Source organism: Macrotis lagotis, chromosome 1 (genome assembly GCF_037893015.1).
Source record: "Macrotis lagotis isolate mMagLag1 chromosome 1, bilby.v1.9.chrom.fasta, whole genome shotgun sequence".
In the NCBI taxonomy this organism is placed as follows: Eukaryota; Metazoa; Chordata; class Mammalia; order Peramelemorphia; family Peramelidae; genus Macrotis; species Macrotis lagotis.
In genome coordinates, this window is record NC_133658.1 from 722,634,700 (window position 1) to 722,655,149 (window position 20,450).

Here is a 20,450-nt window from a genome sequence, read left to right on the forward strand (position 1 = left end):
TTGGAAAAGTTTTGATTACATGATTACATGCTACATTGGAAAGTAAACCTACGCATATTTGGAACCCAACACTCAATGACTGATCACAGACAGGCTAAAGGTCATAGTTTGGTGTTGGGGGATATATTTTGGTCACAAGATGTTAGGAATCCTCAACTCACAGAATGAGTATAGGAAACTCATACAGTCAATATACAAAATGTATGGAAGAATTTGCAATCTTCATTAGTGTAAGAATATTCACATCAATAAATCACATATCATTAAAGTATATAGCAGGCATAGAAGGCTCCCATTTAGTGCTATCTTATCCCAAAGGGTCTCATGGACAACAGTTACTTCTTATTCTTTTGCTTCCCTCTACCCAAATCTAAATACTTTTTCCCCTCATCACATCTCAGCTAGGCATTAGGAATGACACCAGACTAAATTAATCCTCACTAATGATAAATGATCCCATCTCACAGTCTTTTGATTCTGCCATCAATATTTATTAATACAATCTGCTAAGTAGGAAAATTTGAAGAGTTATTTTGGTGGATGAGAATACATTATTATCAAAATTCATACATCTGCCTATTACACTCATTATATGTTGGAAAAAAATGTATAGGTCTTATCACCTTTTCTCTAGCAATCAGTGGTAGTTCTTGTCAAGTGGATTTCAAAATGTCTGGGCTAAAGTTTCCACTTTCTAAAAATGAGCCTGGCAACCAATAAATGGTTTCTCCTATACAGTGAAACAAGGGCTCTTCAAGAGAACTTCAAGATGACATACTGTTTAATAAAGTTTCTCAGGAAATCCATAGTTTAACCCAAGAACCAGTATACAATCTGTTCCTTTCTCTTCCTGAGAATTAAACTGAATGACTTTTGACAACATATTTATTTTCAAAGGTCACCAAAGAATCAACTCTTATTAAAGTTAGCTCCAACAAAGGTCTGGGGTGGGCTCCCCAGATTCAAAGAAGGAGAAGAAAATCACAATATTTTAGCTACATATTTTCAGTTCTTCTTCCTCCCTGAATGCCTATGAAGAATAATAAAAATATTGCATGTAATAAAACATATAATAGATTACTCATGCTGTAATAAATTAAATAATAATTTGAGTATCTCGCTATGGTGTCCTAAATACAAAAATGAAATTAAATAAGACAAATTCTGTTCAGCATGTCTAATATCTTCTTAGTTTCTGTCCCATGAAATAGTTAATTGATCAAAATTTTATGAAACAAGAGAATGCAAAGTATTCTTAATGGTGAAAAAAATACACATACAATGATTAAGCCAAAGTGGTATTGTAATGAACTTTCAGGACCAAAACAAAAACAAACAAAAATTTTAAGGGAACAGGTAAACAAAGACATTATCTGAGTTAATCAACTATAATAGATTACCTGTACAAAGAAAGCAAAATAGAAAAAAAATCTATAAATGCCTCTAAAAAAAGTCAAATAGAGCAAGTAGAAGTGATTAATAATAAAAATGCTTTTTTAGGAAATTCATTTATATTATATATATATATATATTATAATGAATATATATTGTATTGAATATATATTATAATGAAAATAAAGATATTTTAAATAAAAAAAATAAAACTAGGAAAGGATTATATCTCCAACCTCAGTAACTAAAGCAACTAAAAGAATTTTAATAAACAATAAATATCCAGAGGCCTGGTTCTTGAACAATAATAATCTGCCATATACATCTTAAAATGAATCATGCCAAAAAGAAATTACTTTTTAAAAAGTTTTTATTTATTTAAGGCAATGGAGTTAAGTGACTTGCCCACACAGCTAGGCAATTATTAAAGTGTCTGAGGCTGGCTTTGAACTCAGGTCCTCCTGATTCCTGGGCCAGTGCTCTATCCACTGAGTCACCTATCTGTCCCCAAAACAATTACTTTTTGAAAGAATTACTAAATGCAGTGAACAGAATTCTAAATTTTAAGTTTATTAAATATTCATTTTAATATTCATTTTAATTTATTGAGGCTAATTAATGCTAATTTAAATATTCACTAAATATCTAAATTTAAAGTGGTTTGTGTATAAGCACTATGACATGCAGAACTTCCTAAATAAGAGTAAACAAAGAGAAAAAAATAATGAATTGACTTTAAAGCTATTTACATGCTTTCTTCCCCATCACAATGCAAGTGTGGATAGGGCAAGGGTTGTTTTTGCTTTTCTTTAAATCCCTAATAATCAACAGTCTGCCTAAGCAAGGTATAAGCACTTGATAAATGCTTGTTGACAGGCTCAGTGTTCATAGAATATGCAGAGGAGGTCCTTCTTTTATTCAAAATATGTATTACTCAAAGTTTACATCTAAATGAATTTTTACAATAGCATTTTAATAATAGCTAACATTTTACATAAATGGTTAACATTTTACAGTGCTTTCTTCATGTCAGAAATTATGCTGTTTTACAATTATTACCTCATTTTAACCTCACAACAACCCTGAGAAATGAGTCTTATTATTATTATTATTATTATTATTATTATTATTATTATTATTCCCATTTTACAGATAAATATATAGACTAATAAAGGTTAGTGACTTACCCAGGGTCTAACGACTAGTAGAAAGCTGAGGCCAAATTTGAATTCAGGTCTTTCTGACTCCAAGTTTGGGACTCTAATCAAATCTCGATGCCTTATTTTAAATTAACTAAGTGAGTTGCTTATTTAAAAAAAAACCTAACATTTATATTTCTTTAAAGCGAAAAATTATGGCTTAATTTCATGTTTTGTAAATTTAGATTTCAGTGTGTTTCTATTCACTATGATAATTCTATAATATTTTTAAAAACGGAAAATGCTAGTAATGAAGAACATAGGTAACCTTAAAATTAATACTTTTGAGAGTCAAATAAAGGGCTGTAACTAATTAAATAGAACTATTACTAAACAAAGAAGTTCAATGAAAATATAAAGATTGAGATGTGAAAGGAACTAAAAGAAAAGTCGCTGTAATAAAAGGTGGCTAAGGTGCTATCTGTATAAAGTAAGATTTTCAAATCATTATACATACACCACAAATACACACACATGAATAATGATACATACATTATTTGACTCAAAATATTTCTCAAGGCTTTTCTGAACAATCAACTGAGGGAAAAAAAGAATGAAGCAAAAATGAGTCAGATTCAAAGAATAAAATAATGAAACAGGCCAAAAAAAGCTAGTGAAAATATTATTGTAATGTTTCTATTAGATTAAAAGCTCCATGACAATATTCTTACTAATGTTTCATATCAGAAATTAGCATAGTGCTTTGTACAAATCAAGAATATAATAAATATTTGCTAATTGAATGCATAAAAATGACAAACGTAAATAGGGCAAAGGTGTTAACTCTGCATAGTCTTCAGATTATTTCAGAGATCTTTATCTAAAAAATATAAAATATGCATGGTATTTTTAAAAATTTGTTTAGTCCTATTTAATAACAAACTAATATAAAGCAATGAACAAGACTCACAAAAGGTTCTGCTAACTACCCCAACCAATAGGATAGGATAAGGAATAACTTGTCTCTTCCCATCATTCATTTCCTATAATTTAGGCTTCTTACTTTCTTCTTTCTTGCAATTCTAAAATCTTATCCTTATAAAACTTAGGACTTGCTAGTATTTTAAAGTATATTCATTTTCACTTATGTATTTTATGCTACATGCACATAAAATTCTGACTTGGACATCAATAAACAATAAACTATTCCAATACAAATACACTTTGGGGAATAATTTTTCCTTTCAATTTTGAAAACTGCTTTTGAGAAAACAAATATGGAAAGGAGAAAATGAAGGTGAAATTTAAACATGTATTTAATGAATAAATTGCAGTTTTATGGTTTGGTTTTGTATAACTGTCCCAGATTCAGTTTTGAAGGCTGTGACCCTAATTACTTACTATGGATGTTGGAATCTACACTTGTTTGTGACGAAACATTGTCAATTCTTATCCAAATGGAATACTATTTGGAACCTAGGAAACTAATCTTTTCAATATTCTATATTTCCTAATAATCGGGGCTTTCCAAAATTTGAGAAGTCAAGGGTACTACGATGTTCCCAGTCTCTCAAGACTCTGAGAGGTCAATTCCAATACCTCAATCTCTCTCATTACTTCATATCCAATCAGCTGTCAAGTTCTATCATTTCTAAATTCTTAATATTAGTTATATATGTCCCATCCTCTCTTTTGACATTGGCAATGTAAGGCACCCTCATCCCCTCATGCCTGGGCTATTGCAGATCTACTTAGTTGATCTCCTTGCCTCAAATCTACATTGGCTCTTCTCAGTCCTTATACCTCTTGGCCTTTGCCAATGTTGTTCACTAATATCCAAGTGATCTGGGCTCACAACCTTGATGTCATCCTAAACTCAATCTGTTTCACCTCCATTCTATTCCAATCAGTGGAGAAGACCTGTCATTTCTATCTCCATAAAATTTCTTAGACAAATTCCTTTTGATACTCTAACACTGTTACCATCCTGGTATAAGCCTCTCATTCCCTCACATCGATTTTATTGAAATAGCCCGCTGGCTGGTCTTCCTGTCACAAGTCTCTCCCAATTCTTATCCAAATCACTTGGTTTTCAAATTCTCATCCCAAATAAAGCTCAAGGTCTGACTGTGTTACCTTCGCCTTCAGTAAATACTAGTAGTTCCCTATTACCTTCATGATAAAATATAAAAGCCTCTATTTGGTTTTAACATCTTCCAAAATCTTGTTTCTTCCTATCTTTCCCAATACATCACATTTTAGTCACCACCAAGACCTCTATGATCCACCTACACTGACCTCTTTACTGTTCCTCAAACTCTCTCAACTCCAGCTATTATGTGGCTCTCTCCTGTCCTTGGCGCATTTTTCCCTTCTCATCTCTACTTCCAAAATTATCTAGCTTCCTTTAAGACCCAATTAAAAGTCTACCCTCTACAAGAAGCATTTCCTGATTCACCATAAAGCTAGTGTCTTCTCTCTATGGATTATCTCTAATTTTTCTTTATACTGTTTGTTCATAGCTATTTGGATGGTTTCTCATTCCATTAGATTATGAACCCCTTGAAGACAGGGCATTCTTTTGCTTTTTCTTTGTATTCCCAGTGCTTCTCAGAACAGTGTATGCTTAATATATGCAAACTTCCTGACAATAATTATTTGAACTGACTTCAAAGGAAGTCTTACAATTGAAGATGGATGCCTACTTCTCAGGATGGTCCTAATTAGAAAGAGGTTAACCTAAATGACCTGAGTTCGTTTCTAATTGTGAACATCTACAGTATACACTCCTGCACTGATAGGTAAGAGAGGACAAAAGAAAGAGAACAGGCAGGTTGGAGTTAGTCACTCTTATTAGCTTCAAGTATTATAGGAAATGTTCATGTGTTTCCACTGAGACAGCTTGAATGTAATCAGGTAAAGACTTATTATAAACAATCTTTCTCCTATTTTTATGTCAACTGAATAATGTTCAGTTGAAGCTCAAAGTTGGTGAAATAATTTTGATGTTTTTCTTTCTGTAACCACTCACAGAAGAGTGATAAGTTATTGTATCAGCAGAGAAGAAAAACCAGTTGTTACTCCTCTATAAATCAGTTGAAATCCTCTGAAAATGGTTGAAATAATACAGTAAGGAAATATGAATTAGTCATACTGCAGGGGAAACAATCCAAGAAGTTAAATTAATAGAATTTAGGAGCTTTTAATTATATATAATGTGAGTTTCAATATATATAATATATTGAGACTCACATATGGCTCAATCAAGCCTAAGATAGTCAATCTTATTATGAAGAAGCTATTATTGATCATTGGAATCAATGGCATCTAAATTTGCTATCAAGGAATTGAAATTTTTAAGATTTTTTTTAAATACAAATATAATCCCTCAGAGGGAAAGAAGTAATTTCAAAAATAAAAGTTACTTTGTGAATATTGCATTAAATTCTCTGCATTGTTTCAAATAGACTAATCAATGTAATTTATGTTTTACAAACTAATTTGCATATAAATTCCATTTTATTGCACTGAAATCTGAAAGAATTTTTGTTGTTTTGCAAAGCAATGGGATTAAGTGATTTGCCCAAAGTCATACAGTTAAGTAAGTAAGAAGTGTCAGAGGCCAGATGTTAACTCAGGTCCTCCTGACATGAGGGACAGTGCTCTATTCACTGTCCCACCAAGCTGCCCTGAAAGAATTTCTTAGTTACCTTTTTCTATACATTTGGCATATTTCATTTGCTTTATACAACAAAAAACTTTCATCTCAATTATACAAATTTAAAAATCAGAAAGATAAAACAAAAAATGATAACTAAAATTCAGGGTTCAAAATTATTTGGATAAAATATATTTAAAAATAAAGACGCCCTGAGATTTAAAATAAAATTACAAAAGAAATTTTATTTTAAATCTCAGGGCGGGGCAGCTAGGTGGCATAGTGATTAGAGTGCTGGCCCTGGAGTCAGGAGTACCTTAGTTCAAATCCAGACTCAGACACTTAACAATTACCTAGCTGTGTGGCCTTGGGCAAGCCACTTAACTCCATTTCCAAAAAAACCCCCTAAAATAAATAAAATAAATAAAATCTCAGGGAAGCTAGGTGGCAAAGTGATTAGAGCACCAGCCCTGGAGTCAGGAAGACTGAGTTCAAATCTGGCCTCAAATCCTTAATAATTGCCTAGCTGTGTGACCTTGGGCAAGTCACTTACCTCCATTGCCTTAAATTTAAAAAGAAAAAAAGAAAAAGTCTCTTTGGAAATAAAGTACTTTAATTTACTTTTCTCATTTAAGAGCCCCCCATAAGAAAAGTAATTAATTCAAATAGGACATTAATTTTGTTCCTCTTTCTTTTTATGATTTAAAACATATCTTAGAAAAGAAGGCAACAAGTTGATTTTGGATAGTAGATGTCTGTTTTTTTATTTTGCCTCCTCAAAGTTTAGCACAGTATGTGGCACATGGTGAATATTAAAGAATTGCTTATTAATTGACTGAATTTTTTTTAATTACTGAGGAGATGATTAAATAGTTTTTGAATTTTCTAGGTTCAGAAGAACAAAGGAAATCAGATCATAAAACAAACTGGCTGAAATCATTACTGTTTAGCAGCTCTTTAAAGGGCAGTTATCAGGATATGCTCTCAATCTAAGAAAAATGCTGGTATCAAAAATGTAAACTCATCAATCCTATAAACTTTCAGAGTGAAAAGTTTTCTGCTTTACCATAAGACTGGCATGGTTCCTTTAAGAACTAATTTCACTGACAATAAATAATTCATTTCACAAAACCTTAAATTATAATGAACAATTCAGGCAAACAAAATCAAACCCAGAAAAGCTACATGTTGGACTAACCATAACCCAACTTCACATAGTTCAATCAGACCCAAAATAAACTTATGAATACTATATTCCAGCCTCATAGCCAATACTGTACATAAAATTCTATTTTAATTACTAAAGTGTGACCTAAAAGGAAGAAAACTACAAAACAGGTTTTGAACAATACACTTCTTTTTTCTAATCAGTTCCTTATTTAAAACTCCAAAGGTTCATCTTCTATGACTTTATTTAAAAATAAGCTCAAATACAGTTTTAAAAAATACTTTCCTTCAACATTCAAAATATTTTTCACATATTACACTGTGACATTTAAAATTTGTATTTATTGACTTTTCCTTTCTCCTCCAGTTGTGTTTCAATATCCATATGTGATTTTTGTGAGATCTTTAATTGATCTTGATTATGACCATATAAAAGCAGTTCCCAGATCTCCCTGTGGAACCTTGATTTCCCTTATCAATATTTCTTCCAGTCCAAAGCCCAAATCCCAAGGGCCAAATATTCAAAAGATTAGAAGGATACGATTCAGTTTGGAAGGAATGTGTGGGGAGAAGAAAGAGGAAATATATTAATTTATTCACACCAATGCAATCATAATAAGAAAAGCTATCATATATTACACTACCCTATTTCTATCAAGCAATTAATTCTTTTGTCTTATTTTTATCAACCCAAAGTCAATTTATTAGTATTGAAGATAGAAACAGATGATACAGTCAAGCCATTTCAAAAGAGTCGTAGATGTAAGAAACTGTAATTGCTAGGTAAGAGTACAAAGAAATGTTACTGCTATTGTCTGCCTTAAGAATTATAATGTGATGACCATGATATCAAAACTTTGATGATGATCTATGCTACTCATCTAACACACTAGAGAAGGATTCAAGATACAGATTGAGACATACATTTTTGGACATGGACAATGGTGGAATTTGTTTTGCTTAACTATACATATTTTACAAGGTCTCTATCTTTAAATTAGGGACTGAGTTGGGAAGTAGAGAAAATATTAATTGAAATAAAAAATAGAAATGTGAGAAAAAAACTTAAACAAACACAGTATTCACCTATAGATCCCTCCTGCCATCTCAATCTCGGGTTATCAAGTAAGATTTTTAGCCAACAAGATAGAGGAAAAAAGGTAAATGATTCAAAATAAATTATCATCACCATTACAATAACCTCATGCATAAATTGGCCTGAAAATAGGAATTTTATGTCAATACATATGACCAAATAAAATATTCAAGTCATTAATGACATAAAATACCTTCTGAAAATCAAATTGTTAAGACTGAATAGAATCATACAGTCTCTTAAAGAAGATAAACCATTCCACACAATAAATTTCTACACCATTGTGCAATATTCCAAAAAAGAAAATGTTCTTGATAAAAGCATTACAATCTCTAATAACATAAAGGAAAAAAGAACTATTGTCCTTTTGGATATTTTGTTTCACACTAAACTTTTATAATTCCTTCTACACAATTAGATTACTCAATCTTAAAAATAAAATAATTATTCTAAAACCATCAAAAAGTTCACTAAAATAAAATTCAGTCTTTAGAGATGAAGTGAAAATAAAAGGAATTATTGGCATAATCTATCAACCTTTTAAAACAATCTAACCTTTTCTGGTCTCAAACACAGACTGACTTTGTTTCTGGTATAGAATAAATTTAGATCCAAAGAAATTCAAAGTACTACTCTTATTTGCCACCAGCAGGTGGCAAGCAAAAAGACAAAAGGGGAATGAGGGATGAGAATTGTGAAAGGACTACTCTGGAAGTATTCAGGAAGTGGCATGGGAACTAATACATTCGTATTATGTTGAAATAAGAAGTCAAAGGGTTAACATTCTACAATACTGAAATTAGGTTTATTTCCTCAAATCACATTTTTCTTCAATAGAACAGGTGATAGATAATCTTTTACAAAAAATAAGAATTCAAATTCCTTATAGATGGCTTCTGGGTGAGAACAAAGAATTTCCTCAAAATGAGTTCCATTATGCATTAGAATGAAATATAAAAAGACTGTTTACCAAAATCTTCTCCCAAGAATTTTAAAAATAAAAGAGATCATTAGGAATGATTCTGACTAAAAGAAGAATGACTGTCTTCTCAAAGGGCCTTCCAATTCGAAAAGGATATATTATATTTTGAATCAGGAAGTGCTAAAGATTCTTGGCTTATGGCCACATACATATGGCCTTTAAGTACAGGAAGATCCTGTTGCTATTAGACTAATTAATATATATACATATATATGTATATACATATATATGTATATATATAAACTATACCCCCAGATATCAATTTATATGGTAGTCAAGAAAACTAACAATTCTACAAAAAAGAATTAATCACATAAGAAGACACAACAGTAGTCATAAAACAAAATATAGGTCTAAGAATTAAACGATAGTCTTATAAGATGATAGCTTCAAGCATATATCCTAATCAAAACAGAGAAGCTTCAAAGAGATAAGTTTCTCAGGTTAAAAAACAGGAAGGGGGAAAGGAAGCGTTTGAACACTAAAATATTCTAGTTGTCCCTTTTTTCCTCTTCCTTAATACAAAGACAAGACCAGAGATATTTAGGTGTTATATACATATATATAAACATATACATATACACATACATATACATACACATACAGATACAGATACACACACACACATATATATATAATCATATACACACACATATACACAAATATATGTGTGTGCATACACACACACACACACGAATTCACATCTTTATATAATGGTAAGTTTAAAACTGAGAAAGATTGCAAGTAAGGTGGCAAAAACTTATCTTCAGATTTTTAAAGAATTGTCAATGACAACAATATATTAAATCTATAGTCCTGCCTTGAGGCAAAGGAATAGTTAAATAACTGAAGACCCTTTCATTTTTAAGTGTGTAAAAAACAATCCATGATCAGTTATATGTTATCTTCTTGATGAGGCACAAAATCAAATACGTTATATTGCTAATTATTTCCCCTAATCCTCAAATTGTATTATTTAGTCTTTAGTTCAGCTCTGTGCACATAGTAAACATTTAATATATGCAAGACCGATGACAAAAAAAATTATGATCTAAATTATTTCAGGGCAAATATAAGTAACAGAATTTCATTATCAACTATTTTTGTATTAGAAATTCTGTTCAGAGCACTTCAACTACATCAAATTATCATTAAGTACATCTCTCAATAAATCAAGAAAGAAAAAAGTATCCTTCCTATAGTAAAAACATAAAGGTCACAACAATAATAAAAGTCTCATATCAAGTTTTTATCACAGTAGGAACAAATCACAGAATTACTGATTTTCTTTATGTAACATATTGCTACATGAACACTAGATATAAGTTGCAAGATTTACTTTAGTGTCACTTTTTGTTCATTCTCTGTTATTTGATTGAAATATATGTAATATTTCTATTATGGGGCAATATTGTTGAGATTGCTATAATGCACTGTTATAAGCTAAATAATCAAGACACAGAATCATAGAATAATTTCTTTATAACCTAATTTTATCAATTTTTCTCCAATTCAAAAATTATCAAATATGGGCACCCTATACATGTATATAAATTTAAAACATTTTCCTTAACTGGTATCTAAGTAAAGTACTGATGCTCCTATATATCAATTCCGTTTTAAATTAACCTAACAGTAATTAAAATTTCACATACAGGATCTCTCACTTCATAATTTATTTGTAGCATATATTATTCTAATGTGTAACATTAAATTGGAATGCATTAACTGAATTATTTTTAAATACAAAAACAACTTTTAAGAATTTGCTTCTAACAATCATAAGAGGTCTCCACTAAAAACTATCATTACATGATATTATAAAAAACATGGTCATGTCATGAATTCCCTGAAATGTAACTGCAAATAGCCAAAGTATGAAAAATCCCAGCACTTATCAATATCCTTCTTGCCCTGTGTCCTAAGAACAGCATAACAAAGGAATTTCATTGCGATAAAATTATTTATCTTTCAGTCAAATCATTATATAAAATAGATAAACATTTTCTCTGGTATTCTTTTCAAGTAAACACAACACCTATACGTAACTCAAACAAAAACCTTGCGAATGTAAGCCTAGTTCTAAACTTTTACTCTAAATTATAGCTAACAAGTCCTCCCTTCAGCTAGTTAGGAAAATCTGAGTGTCTTTAAAATTGTATATTATCATTTTAATAGTCAAGAATCAGGTTTTATGATATGGTTTTCTTTTTAAATATACCATAAATGTTCTCCAAACATTAAATATCAAAATTTTTATACATATATATCAAAGAAAACTTACCAGACTGTTGTTTCCATTTGACTATCATTGAGTTGACGATTGTCCAGTTGTGCAAAAAGAGGAAAAAGTACTTGAATACCTCCAATTGAGTGAATTGCACTGTGAATTGAGTGTGTTACTATAGCTTTCACATCCTATATTTAAAAAATACATTAAATACTGAATTAATATTCTCTCTAAACACATACTACCATCTATTAATAAACAGTATAACACTATAATGTTATAATAAAATGTAACATTTTTTTTAAAATAGCCTGTAAATTTTAGTCATATGTAAATATGGAATATTATAGTGCATATAATTTATAACAATATAATTTAAAAAATATAAGTAGGATCATATATTGAGTTGGAGGCAGATCAAGAAGGGACCTGACAGGCTCTCTAGATCATTCCATCGTTTTACAGATGGAAAAAATTAGGACTCCTAAAAATTAAACCTCAATATATGAGTTGGCCTAGATGGCCTCTGAGATCCTTTCCTACCCTTAAATTCTCTGATTCTATAAAAAACTTGTCCAATATCATGCTGGTAAGGTGTCAGAATTGGGACATGAATCCAGGAGACTCTGACAGCAGATTGATATGTCATATACCATATTACTATCATTAAATAACTAGGGATATATTCAGCTAGCAATAAAAATGTTAAATGTATTTCAATGAAACTAATTAAATTAAACTAGATACCATCACTAAGCAATAAAAGATACATTTGCCACTAAAAATTGATAAGGTAAATTTTGAAATCGAAGAAAATCCTATGCCAAGAAAATGGAAGACAATAATTAAACTTAGACAAAACAAATAAAAGAGGAGAAAGGTTAATAGCACATATTAGATTATTATCATTTTCATATTGAATAGAGCATGAAAACCCACCTGGAGCATGAGAGCATGTGGGGAGTGTACAAAAATAGATGTATTTTCTTTGGGTGATGATTCTAGACATAGTTGAGCATCAGTAGCCTTAGCATTATATGTAAAGGCAATACTACTTGCAAGTTTCCCATCATATAGAACCTGTTTATGATGTTCAGCAAGGTGAATATCACTTTCAGATTTAAATTTGAAAGTGCTCTGTAAAAAAAAAAAATAGGAAAATAAATATTCTGAAATTAAAAGTAACCTATAATATTGACTTTTTTTAACTGACAAGCATTTACTTTCTCTCCCTGAAACTTTTGCTTTGTAAAACAAAAGTCTTGTTAAAAAAATATATATATGCACAGTTAAAGTAACAAACAAGATAAATTTCATCACTCTCCATGTCACAAAATGGGTGTCTGATCCATGCATTCTAAGCATGTACCATCATTAGTCCTCTGGAACTATGATTGGTCTTGCATTCATCAAAATGCTCAAATACTTCAGAAGTATGTTGTTATATGAATTGTTCTCTCAGTTTTGATTATTTTATTTGTTTCTACATTAGTCCATATAACCCTTCTGAGGTTTCTTTTAAATTTTCCTTTATTCATTTCTTATGACACAACAGTATTTCATTACATTCCCAAAGTATAATTGTTTCAGTCATTCCCCTAGTGATAAACACTCACTTATTTCTAGTTATTAGATATTATAAAAAGAACAAATGCAGCACACACACACACACACACACACACACACACAGACAAAGAGGTGTTTTTCTTTTTTGTCTTCTGGCAGTGATACCAACTGGGTCAAAATGTATGCAGAGTTCAGCAATTTTAAAGGCAACGTTCCAAATTGTTTTCCAGAAAGGCTAGCCTATTTCACAGTTCCATAACATAACACTATACTTATTTCAATATGTAATTTTCCTTTTATGTCATCCTTGCCAATGAGATGGAACAGAGTTGATTTAATTGGCATCTCTGTTAGTGAATCAGAACTTTTCCTTATGGTTTTGTGCTAGTTTGGATTTCTTAATCTGAAAACTTTCTATTCAAATCTTTTGACCATTTGTCAACAGACAAATTGCTTCCTTGTTTTTATAAATCTGAATTAATTACATTAATATTAATTACTTTAATATATTTTTTTTTTAGGATTTTCCAAGGCAAATGGGGTTAAGTGGCTTGCCCAAGGCCACACACCTAGGCAATTATTAAGCGTCTGAGAATGGTTTTGAACCCAGGTACTCCTGACTCCAAGGCCAGTGCTTTATCTACTACTCCACCTAGCCGCCCCTACTTTAAAATCTTTAAAAAAAAATAAGACCTTTATCAGAGAAATTTCATACAATGATTTTTTTTTTTGCCTAGTAAACTATTTTCCTTCTCATTTTAACAATACTGGCTTTGTCTATTTCAAAACATTTTAGGAGACATTTTAGGAAATGTAAATTGTCAATTTGGTCCAAAAGTATGTAGTTAAATATTTAACAAATGGCTCTCCAGGGAAAAAAAAGTATACAAATGACAAAAGTTGAAGTTTAATCTGCATTATTAGCATTTCTCCATTACTTTATGTCTAGACAATCAACAAAACAATAAATCAAGCCCTTATTTGTAATATTTGTCCTATTTCTGAGGTGTAAATGTGCATGCTGAAAATTTAACAAAGTTTTAGAAATGCTTAGATATGGCTCAAGTTGTTGTCAACACAATAACACTGATTTTTTATTCTTTCAACACCCCCCCCCCCTTTATTTTGCAAGGCAATGGGGTTAAGTGGCTTGCCCAAGGCCACACAGCTAGGTAATTATTAAGTATCTGAGGTCAGATTTGAACTCAGGTATTCCTGACTCCAGGGCCAGTGCTCTATCCACTGTGCCACCTAGCCATTCCCCCAAACCCCTTTTTGATCATTAACTCTTCTCCTTTCCATGGAGCTGACCAAAACCATCTTACTTGTTTCTCTAATTTATCATGTGACTTTTAAATATTTACATAATATATTTGGAACTTAACTGAGATTTACTGCTAGTTTAAGTCTAATTTCTACCAGACTGCTCTTCACATTTCTCAATAATATTTGTTGAATAATGAGTTTGGAATCCAATAGTCGGGGTTTCTTGGATATTCCAACTTCAGGCTACTTTAGTTTCTGTATAGTCCTAATCTTTTCTATGGATTGGTCTTCCTATTTTTTAAACTAGTACCATGTCAATTTGATGCTTACTGTTTTGTAGAATATTTTGATATTTGGTTTCCTTCTTTCCTATTTTTTTCATTATTTTCCTTAATATTCTTTTGTTCTTTCATTATTATAGTTTTGGGCTCTACAAAATAATGATTTGGTGGGCTGATTCAGATGGCACTGAAAAAATAAGCTAATTTAAGTAGTACTGTCATTTATCTATACTCTTTAAATCTGAAAGACAAAACATATAATAAATGATCATTGCAATTTAACATTACTACATTTAAAGTTCTCTAAATAATGCATCATCTAAGTAATGCATCATCAGGATACAGAGGTGGCCCTGGGTGTTTTTTAAGGTTATGCCAGCCCCATCAAGTATAATCAAATGAGAAAATCTTTTATTATCGTTCTAAGACTGGCTTAGCTATGTTTGCAAAAGATCATCACCAGACTGGTCAGAGTAATTTGAAAGACTTAAGTACCAAACACCAAGTGTTCAAATATGTATTGATAATTGTATTGATGAATATGTATTGATGAAAGTACCCCCACATGTAAAATCACAGATATAAAAAATATGAAATACATTTAAATTGCTCACAAGTTACTGAAATCAAATGGAAAGTTATGAAACAAGCTGAATTCAATACAAACAAAAACAGGCCTTAATAATACAGAAAAATTCTTTAATTTTTCATTGTCCAAGATAAAACTATTCAAAGTTCTCTTTTTCTTCTTTTGCTACCTGACAACTTACTCATCCACAAAAGATGACCTCATCTCCAACTTTAACTCAAAATAAATGAGAGCATGTTTCCATATATCCTATATCTAATTCCTTTATATCTTCACCAGAAAAAAAAAATTATTTTTCTCTTTCTGCCCTTGATTAAATTTATTCTCTTATCATCTGACCCACCAATCATTCTCTTTATTAACTTTAATCTTTGTATTAGATATATAAACAGATACATAAATGCACATCTGCTTTTTATTTGCATCTATGTATATCTACTTCTAACAATTAAATTATCTTTACACTGATGAAACTCTGATCAAGGAATATAGCCCTAATGCCTCTCCTACACTAGAGTTCATTATATCTCTCTCCTGGGAACAGAACTCATCTTCATTACCCCTGCTCAAACATACCCCTCCTCCAAATTCTCCTTTTTCTGCTGAAGTGTACCACCATCTTTTTAGTCACCCATGTTCATAAGCTTTTGTTTGGATATAATGATCTGAGTCTTTCCACTTGCTATAGATCTAGCTAACTCATATACATATACATATTCTTTTGGTATTTGCAAGCCAAAGGGATTAACACACAACTAATGAACTCAGGTCCTCCTGACTCCAAGGATGGTCCTCTATCCATTGCGCCACCTAGCTGCCCCAGATCATATTTTCTATTGAAAAAGCTAGCTTGTACTATAGAAAACAGTACCAGGCCTGAATCAGGAAGATCTAAGTTAAAATGTGAATTCAGATACTTTAAGACCATGGGCAAATCACTTGACCCTGTCTGACTTAGTTTCCTCCTCTGTAAAATGAGCTGGAAGAAAAAAAGCAAACAATTCCAGGATTTTGCCAGGAAAACCCAAAAAGAGGTCATGAAGAATAGGACAAAACTGAAATGGACTAAACAACAATAAAATAACAAAATCAACCTGTTGCACTTAAGACCTTCCAAAATCTGGTTCCAACTATTTTTCCAATTTTATTTCACCTTACTATTATTCATCTTTCCATATCTTAATGTGCTTGTATAAGCAATCCCAAATCTGGAAATGTTCTTTCCAAATGGTAACTTTATCTTCCTCCAATGCTCAGTCTGTGATATTTCTTCAGTAAAGCCTTTCCCTGATCCTCTCAGACATATTCTCTCCCTTCATAAATTATCCTTGTATTTATATTATATCCTTTTATAAAACATAAGTTTCTTAAGGATAAGGGGCATTTCATTTTTGTCTTTTGATCCTCAAAATCTATAACATTCTCTCATATATATATATATATATATATAATACTTTTAAATATTTCTTCAATCAAATTAAACAACAGAAAAATAATTCTGACACTTTTTTGTTTAAAATACTATGTGCATTAGCAAAGACACAACATAAAAAATTACTGAAATTGGGATTAAACACTGCCTTCCACATTTACTACCTGTAGAATTTCTGATATTTTAAGTCATTTAACCTTTCAAAGTCTTAATTTTCTTAACTGTAAAACAGGTAATAGCTGCATTATCTACAGCAAAGGGTTGCTTTAAGCAAAGCAATTTATGATCCTAATAGTGCTATACTAACAAATTTATTTTTGCATATGATATTCCTATTATAATTTTTTACAATAATATCCAAAGAATGCCTTAAGTACTGTTAATTTTTTATTAAGCAAGGAGCTAGAAATTATGAGTAGCCAACAAAAATAAAAAATTGTCCCTACATCTAAACAGATCTCCACTAGCGAATATCTCTCCTTTCATAAATGAGAGTGAAAGAGGATCTTATGAAAGTCTTTTTGGTAGGGCTAACTGATAATTTCAGAAAGAGGATTATCTGCTTTTTAAAAATTTCATGAGGGGTGGAGTGAAGATGGAGGCATGAGAAGAGGCTTTTCCAGGGGTTTTCTCCAAAATATTTCAAAAACCTTAAAAGTATGCCTCTAACTAAATTTTCTGGAGACAGTGACGCAATTCTCCAGCCCAAGATAACCTGGAAGATCATGGGAAGGCTCTGTTCCATGAGGATAGAGGGGGGGCGGCAGCACAGCCAGGATCACTGTGCCAGAGTAAAGGAGCTCCAGTCTTCTGGGAACAGTCCCAGGGTAGCAGAAGCAGTTTCCTGTCCTGCCACCCCAGGGAGTACCAAGCACAACTTGGAAGATCTGCGGGGAGACCTCTGCCAGAGAGAGCACAAAGCCCAGACCAGCGTGGCCCTCCTCAGCACAGCCACAGTCCTCTATGCAGCCCAGATCCCAGGAAATGGAAGCAGGCCTGTGGAGCCGTCTAGTAGCAGCCGCCCAGCAGCTGCTCCCTGAGTGCTCAGTCCACAGAAGGTAAGACAGTGGAGGGGAACTGTCGAGATTTCTCCTTTGTTCCTCAGACAGAACTCTGAAGCTTTGTCCTTATTCAGACCCTGGTCACAGTCTGAGTCTCTGCCCCCCCCCATACTGTCATAGAGCAGGGATCCTCCACCCTCCTCACAACTTTAGGGCAGAGGGGTGATCTTGTGGTCATTCACAGGCCAGGAGAGCAGACAGAGTCTCCCATAAGACCTTAAAGGATCTAAGGTCCTTGCAGGGGTGTTCCAATAATACACAAAAGGAAGCACCCCCAAAGCAGGCACAGGCTGGAGAAATGAGTAAACAGGAAAAAAAGGAACCTGACCATAGACAATTACTCTGGTCCCATGGAGGATCAAAACACACACTCAGAAGACAAAATCCATGCTTCTGTAACCAAAGCCTCCAAGAAATATAGGAGCTGGGCTCAGGCTATGATAGAGCTCAAAAAAGAGGTTGAAAATCAAGTAAGAGAGGTAGAGGAAAAATTGGGAAGAGAAATGAGAGATGCAGGAAAAATATGAAAACCAAGTCAGCAGTGTAGTCAAGGAGATCCAAAAAATACTGAAGAAAATAATGTTAAAAACTAGTTTAGGTCAAATGGAAAAAGCAATCCAAAAAGTTAATGGGATGAAGAATGCTTTAAAAAGCAGAATTGGCCAGATAGAAAAGATAAGAAAGCTTTCTGAGGAAGACAAATCCTTCAAATGTAGAATGGAGCTAAAGGAAACTGATGACTTTATGAGGAATCAAGACACAATAAAACAATATCAAATAGAAGAAAACGTGAAATATCTCACTGAAAAAACAACTGATCTGGAAAACAGATCCAGAAGAGACAATATAAAAATTATTGGGCTTCCTGAAAGTCATGATGAGGAAAAGAGGCTTGACTTCATCTTTAAAGACTTTCTACAGGAAAATTGCCCTGAGATCCTAGAAGCAGAGGGCAAAATAGAAATTGAGAGAATCCACTGATGTCCTCCAGAAAGAGATCCCCCAAAAAATAACCTCCAGGTTATTTTTACAGCCAGGTCCCAAGCTCCTAAGTCAAAGAGAAAATATTACAAGCAGCCAAAACAAACAATTCAAATATCATGGAGTTATAGTCATGATTACACAGGACTTAGCAGCAACTACATTAAGGGCTCATAGGGCTTGGAATATAATATTCCAAAAGGAAAAGAGCTTAGATTACAACCGAGAATAAACTATCCAGCAAAACTGAACATCCCCTTCCAGGGGAAAAGATGGATTTTCAATGAAACAGGGAACTTTCATATGTTCATGTTGAAACACCCAGAGATGAACAGAAAGTTTGAACTTCAAGTACAGGACTCAGGTGAAGCATAGAGAACGGAGGAGAAGGGTAAATTATGAGGGACTTAATGATGATGATGATGCGTATCCCTTCATGGAAAGATGATACTGATAATACTCATATGATCCTTCTCATTTATTAGAGCAGTTAGAAGGACCTTTTATAGCTGAGACACAGGAGAGAGCTGAATTTGAAGGTATAATATACTGTAAAAATGGAGTCAATGGGTGAAAGGGAAATGTACTGGGAGAAATGGAAAGTCAAGAAATAGCTTGTGCAATGGTATGTAAGGGGGGGGATGCAAGGGGGAATGAGGAAGCCTTCATTCTCATCAGAAATGACTCAGAGAGGATACAACTTATATATTTAATAGGGTAGAAAAATCTAAAAGAATAAGGAGAGAAAGGGGATGGGGAAGGGAAGGGGGTTGTGGCTGATATAGGAGGGTAGATCTGGGAGAGGATAGTCAGATATTTTTTACTTTTTTGTAAAGTGGTGGGATTGGGTGGCCTGTCCAGGACCAAGGGGCTAGGTGGTTGCTGGGTCTCTGGGGTGGGATGTAGGCTTGGGGCCTCCTGACCCTGGTGCTGGTGTTCTGTCCACTGTGCTATTCGGCTGCCCCATAGCATGCATGTGAAGAGGGACAGAGTGAAGGGAGAAAGAAAATATAATAGATGGTAGTGGGGAAGGAATGGATGGAGAGCATTACAATCAGCAACAGCAACTGTGGATGGAAGTAACTTCTCTGATGTACTTATGATAAAGAATGTGATCCATCCAAGACAGAGCTGATAGTATCAGAACACAGACTGAAGCACATTTTTTTCTTTCTTTCACTTTATTTCTCATGAGGTTTTTAATTTTTGAAGGGGGAGGGTGGATTATGTTTACTCTTACAACAAGACTATTTTAGTAATGTATAAAGAAACAAAAAATGTAAATTGAAAAAAATTAAGAATTGAAATTCCTGAACCAAATATGTATAACTGTTGAGAATGCCAAAATCTTTTTATAGGTGGAGTATTTGAAAGTATGATTTACAACCTCTTATTTTTAAAGAAGTCACCTTAAATTATATTATTTCCTATCAAACTGAAAAGATTTCAGGAAAAGGCCTAGTAATGAAAAGTCCACAGAGAATAAGTCTATCATAAGAATGCTCAGAAATAATATCAGAATAGCAGAAATATTTTCAGAAACATTCAGTATCTGAATATCACAAATGTTCAATCTCCAAAACTTGAGTCCAGTGATAAATTCTAAAGAT

The 20,450-nt window shown here is 32.5% G+C and overlaps 1 protein-coding gene across 7 annotated transcripts in view; it reads right to left on the minus strand.

Annotated features, from left to right (window-relative positions):
• Nucleotides 1-20,450, minus strand: part of NBEA (neurobeachin) — a 796,125-nt gene that overhangs the window by 646,564 nt on the left and 129,111 nt on the right. For 6 of the 7 annotated variants that reach the window (XM_074216034.1, XM_074216037.1, XM_074216036.1 and 3 more), the window contains exons 9-10: nucleotides 12,604-12,801; nucleotides 11,719-11,852 (exon numbers count right to left, since the gene is read on the minus strand). In XM_074216034.1, coding sequence (XP_074072135.1) covers nucleotides 11,719-11,852; nucleotides 12,604-12,801 — 332 coding nt within the window. Of the gene's footprint in view, nucleotides 1-11,718; nucleotides 11,853-12,603; nucleotides 12,802-20,450 lie in introns of those variants that run through there. The other variant, XM_074216039.1, reaches the window with a different exon arrangement.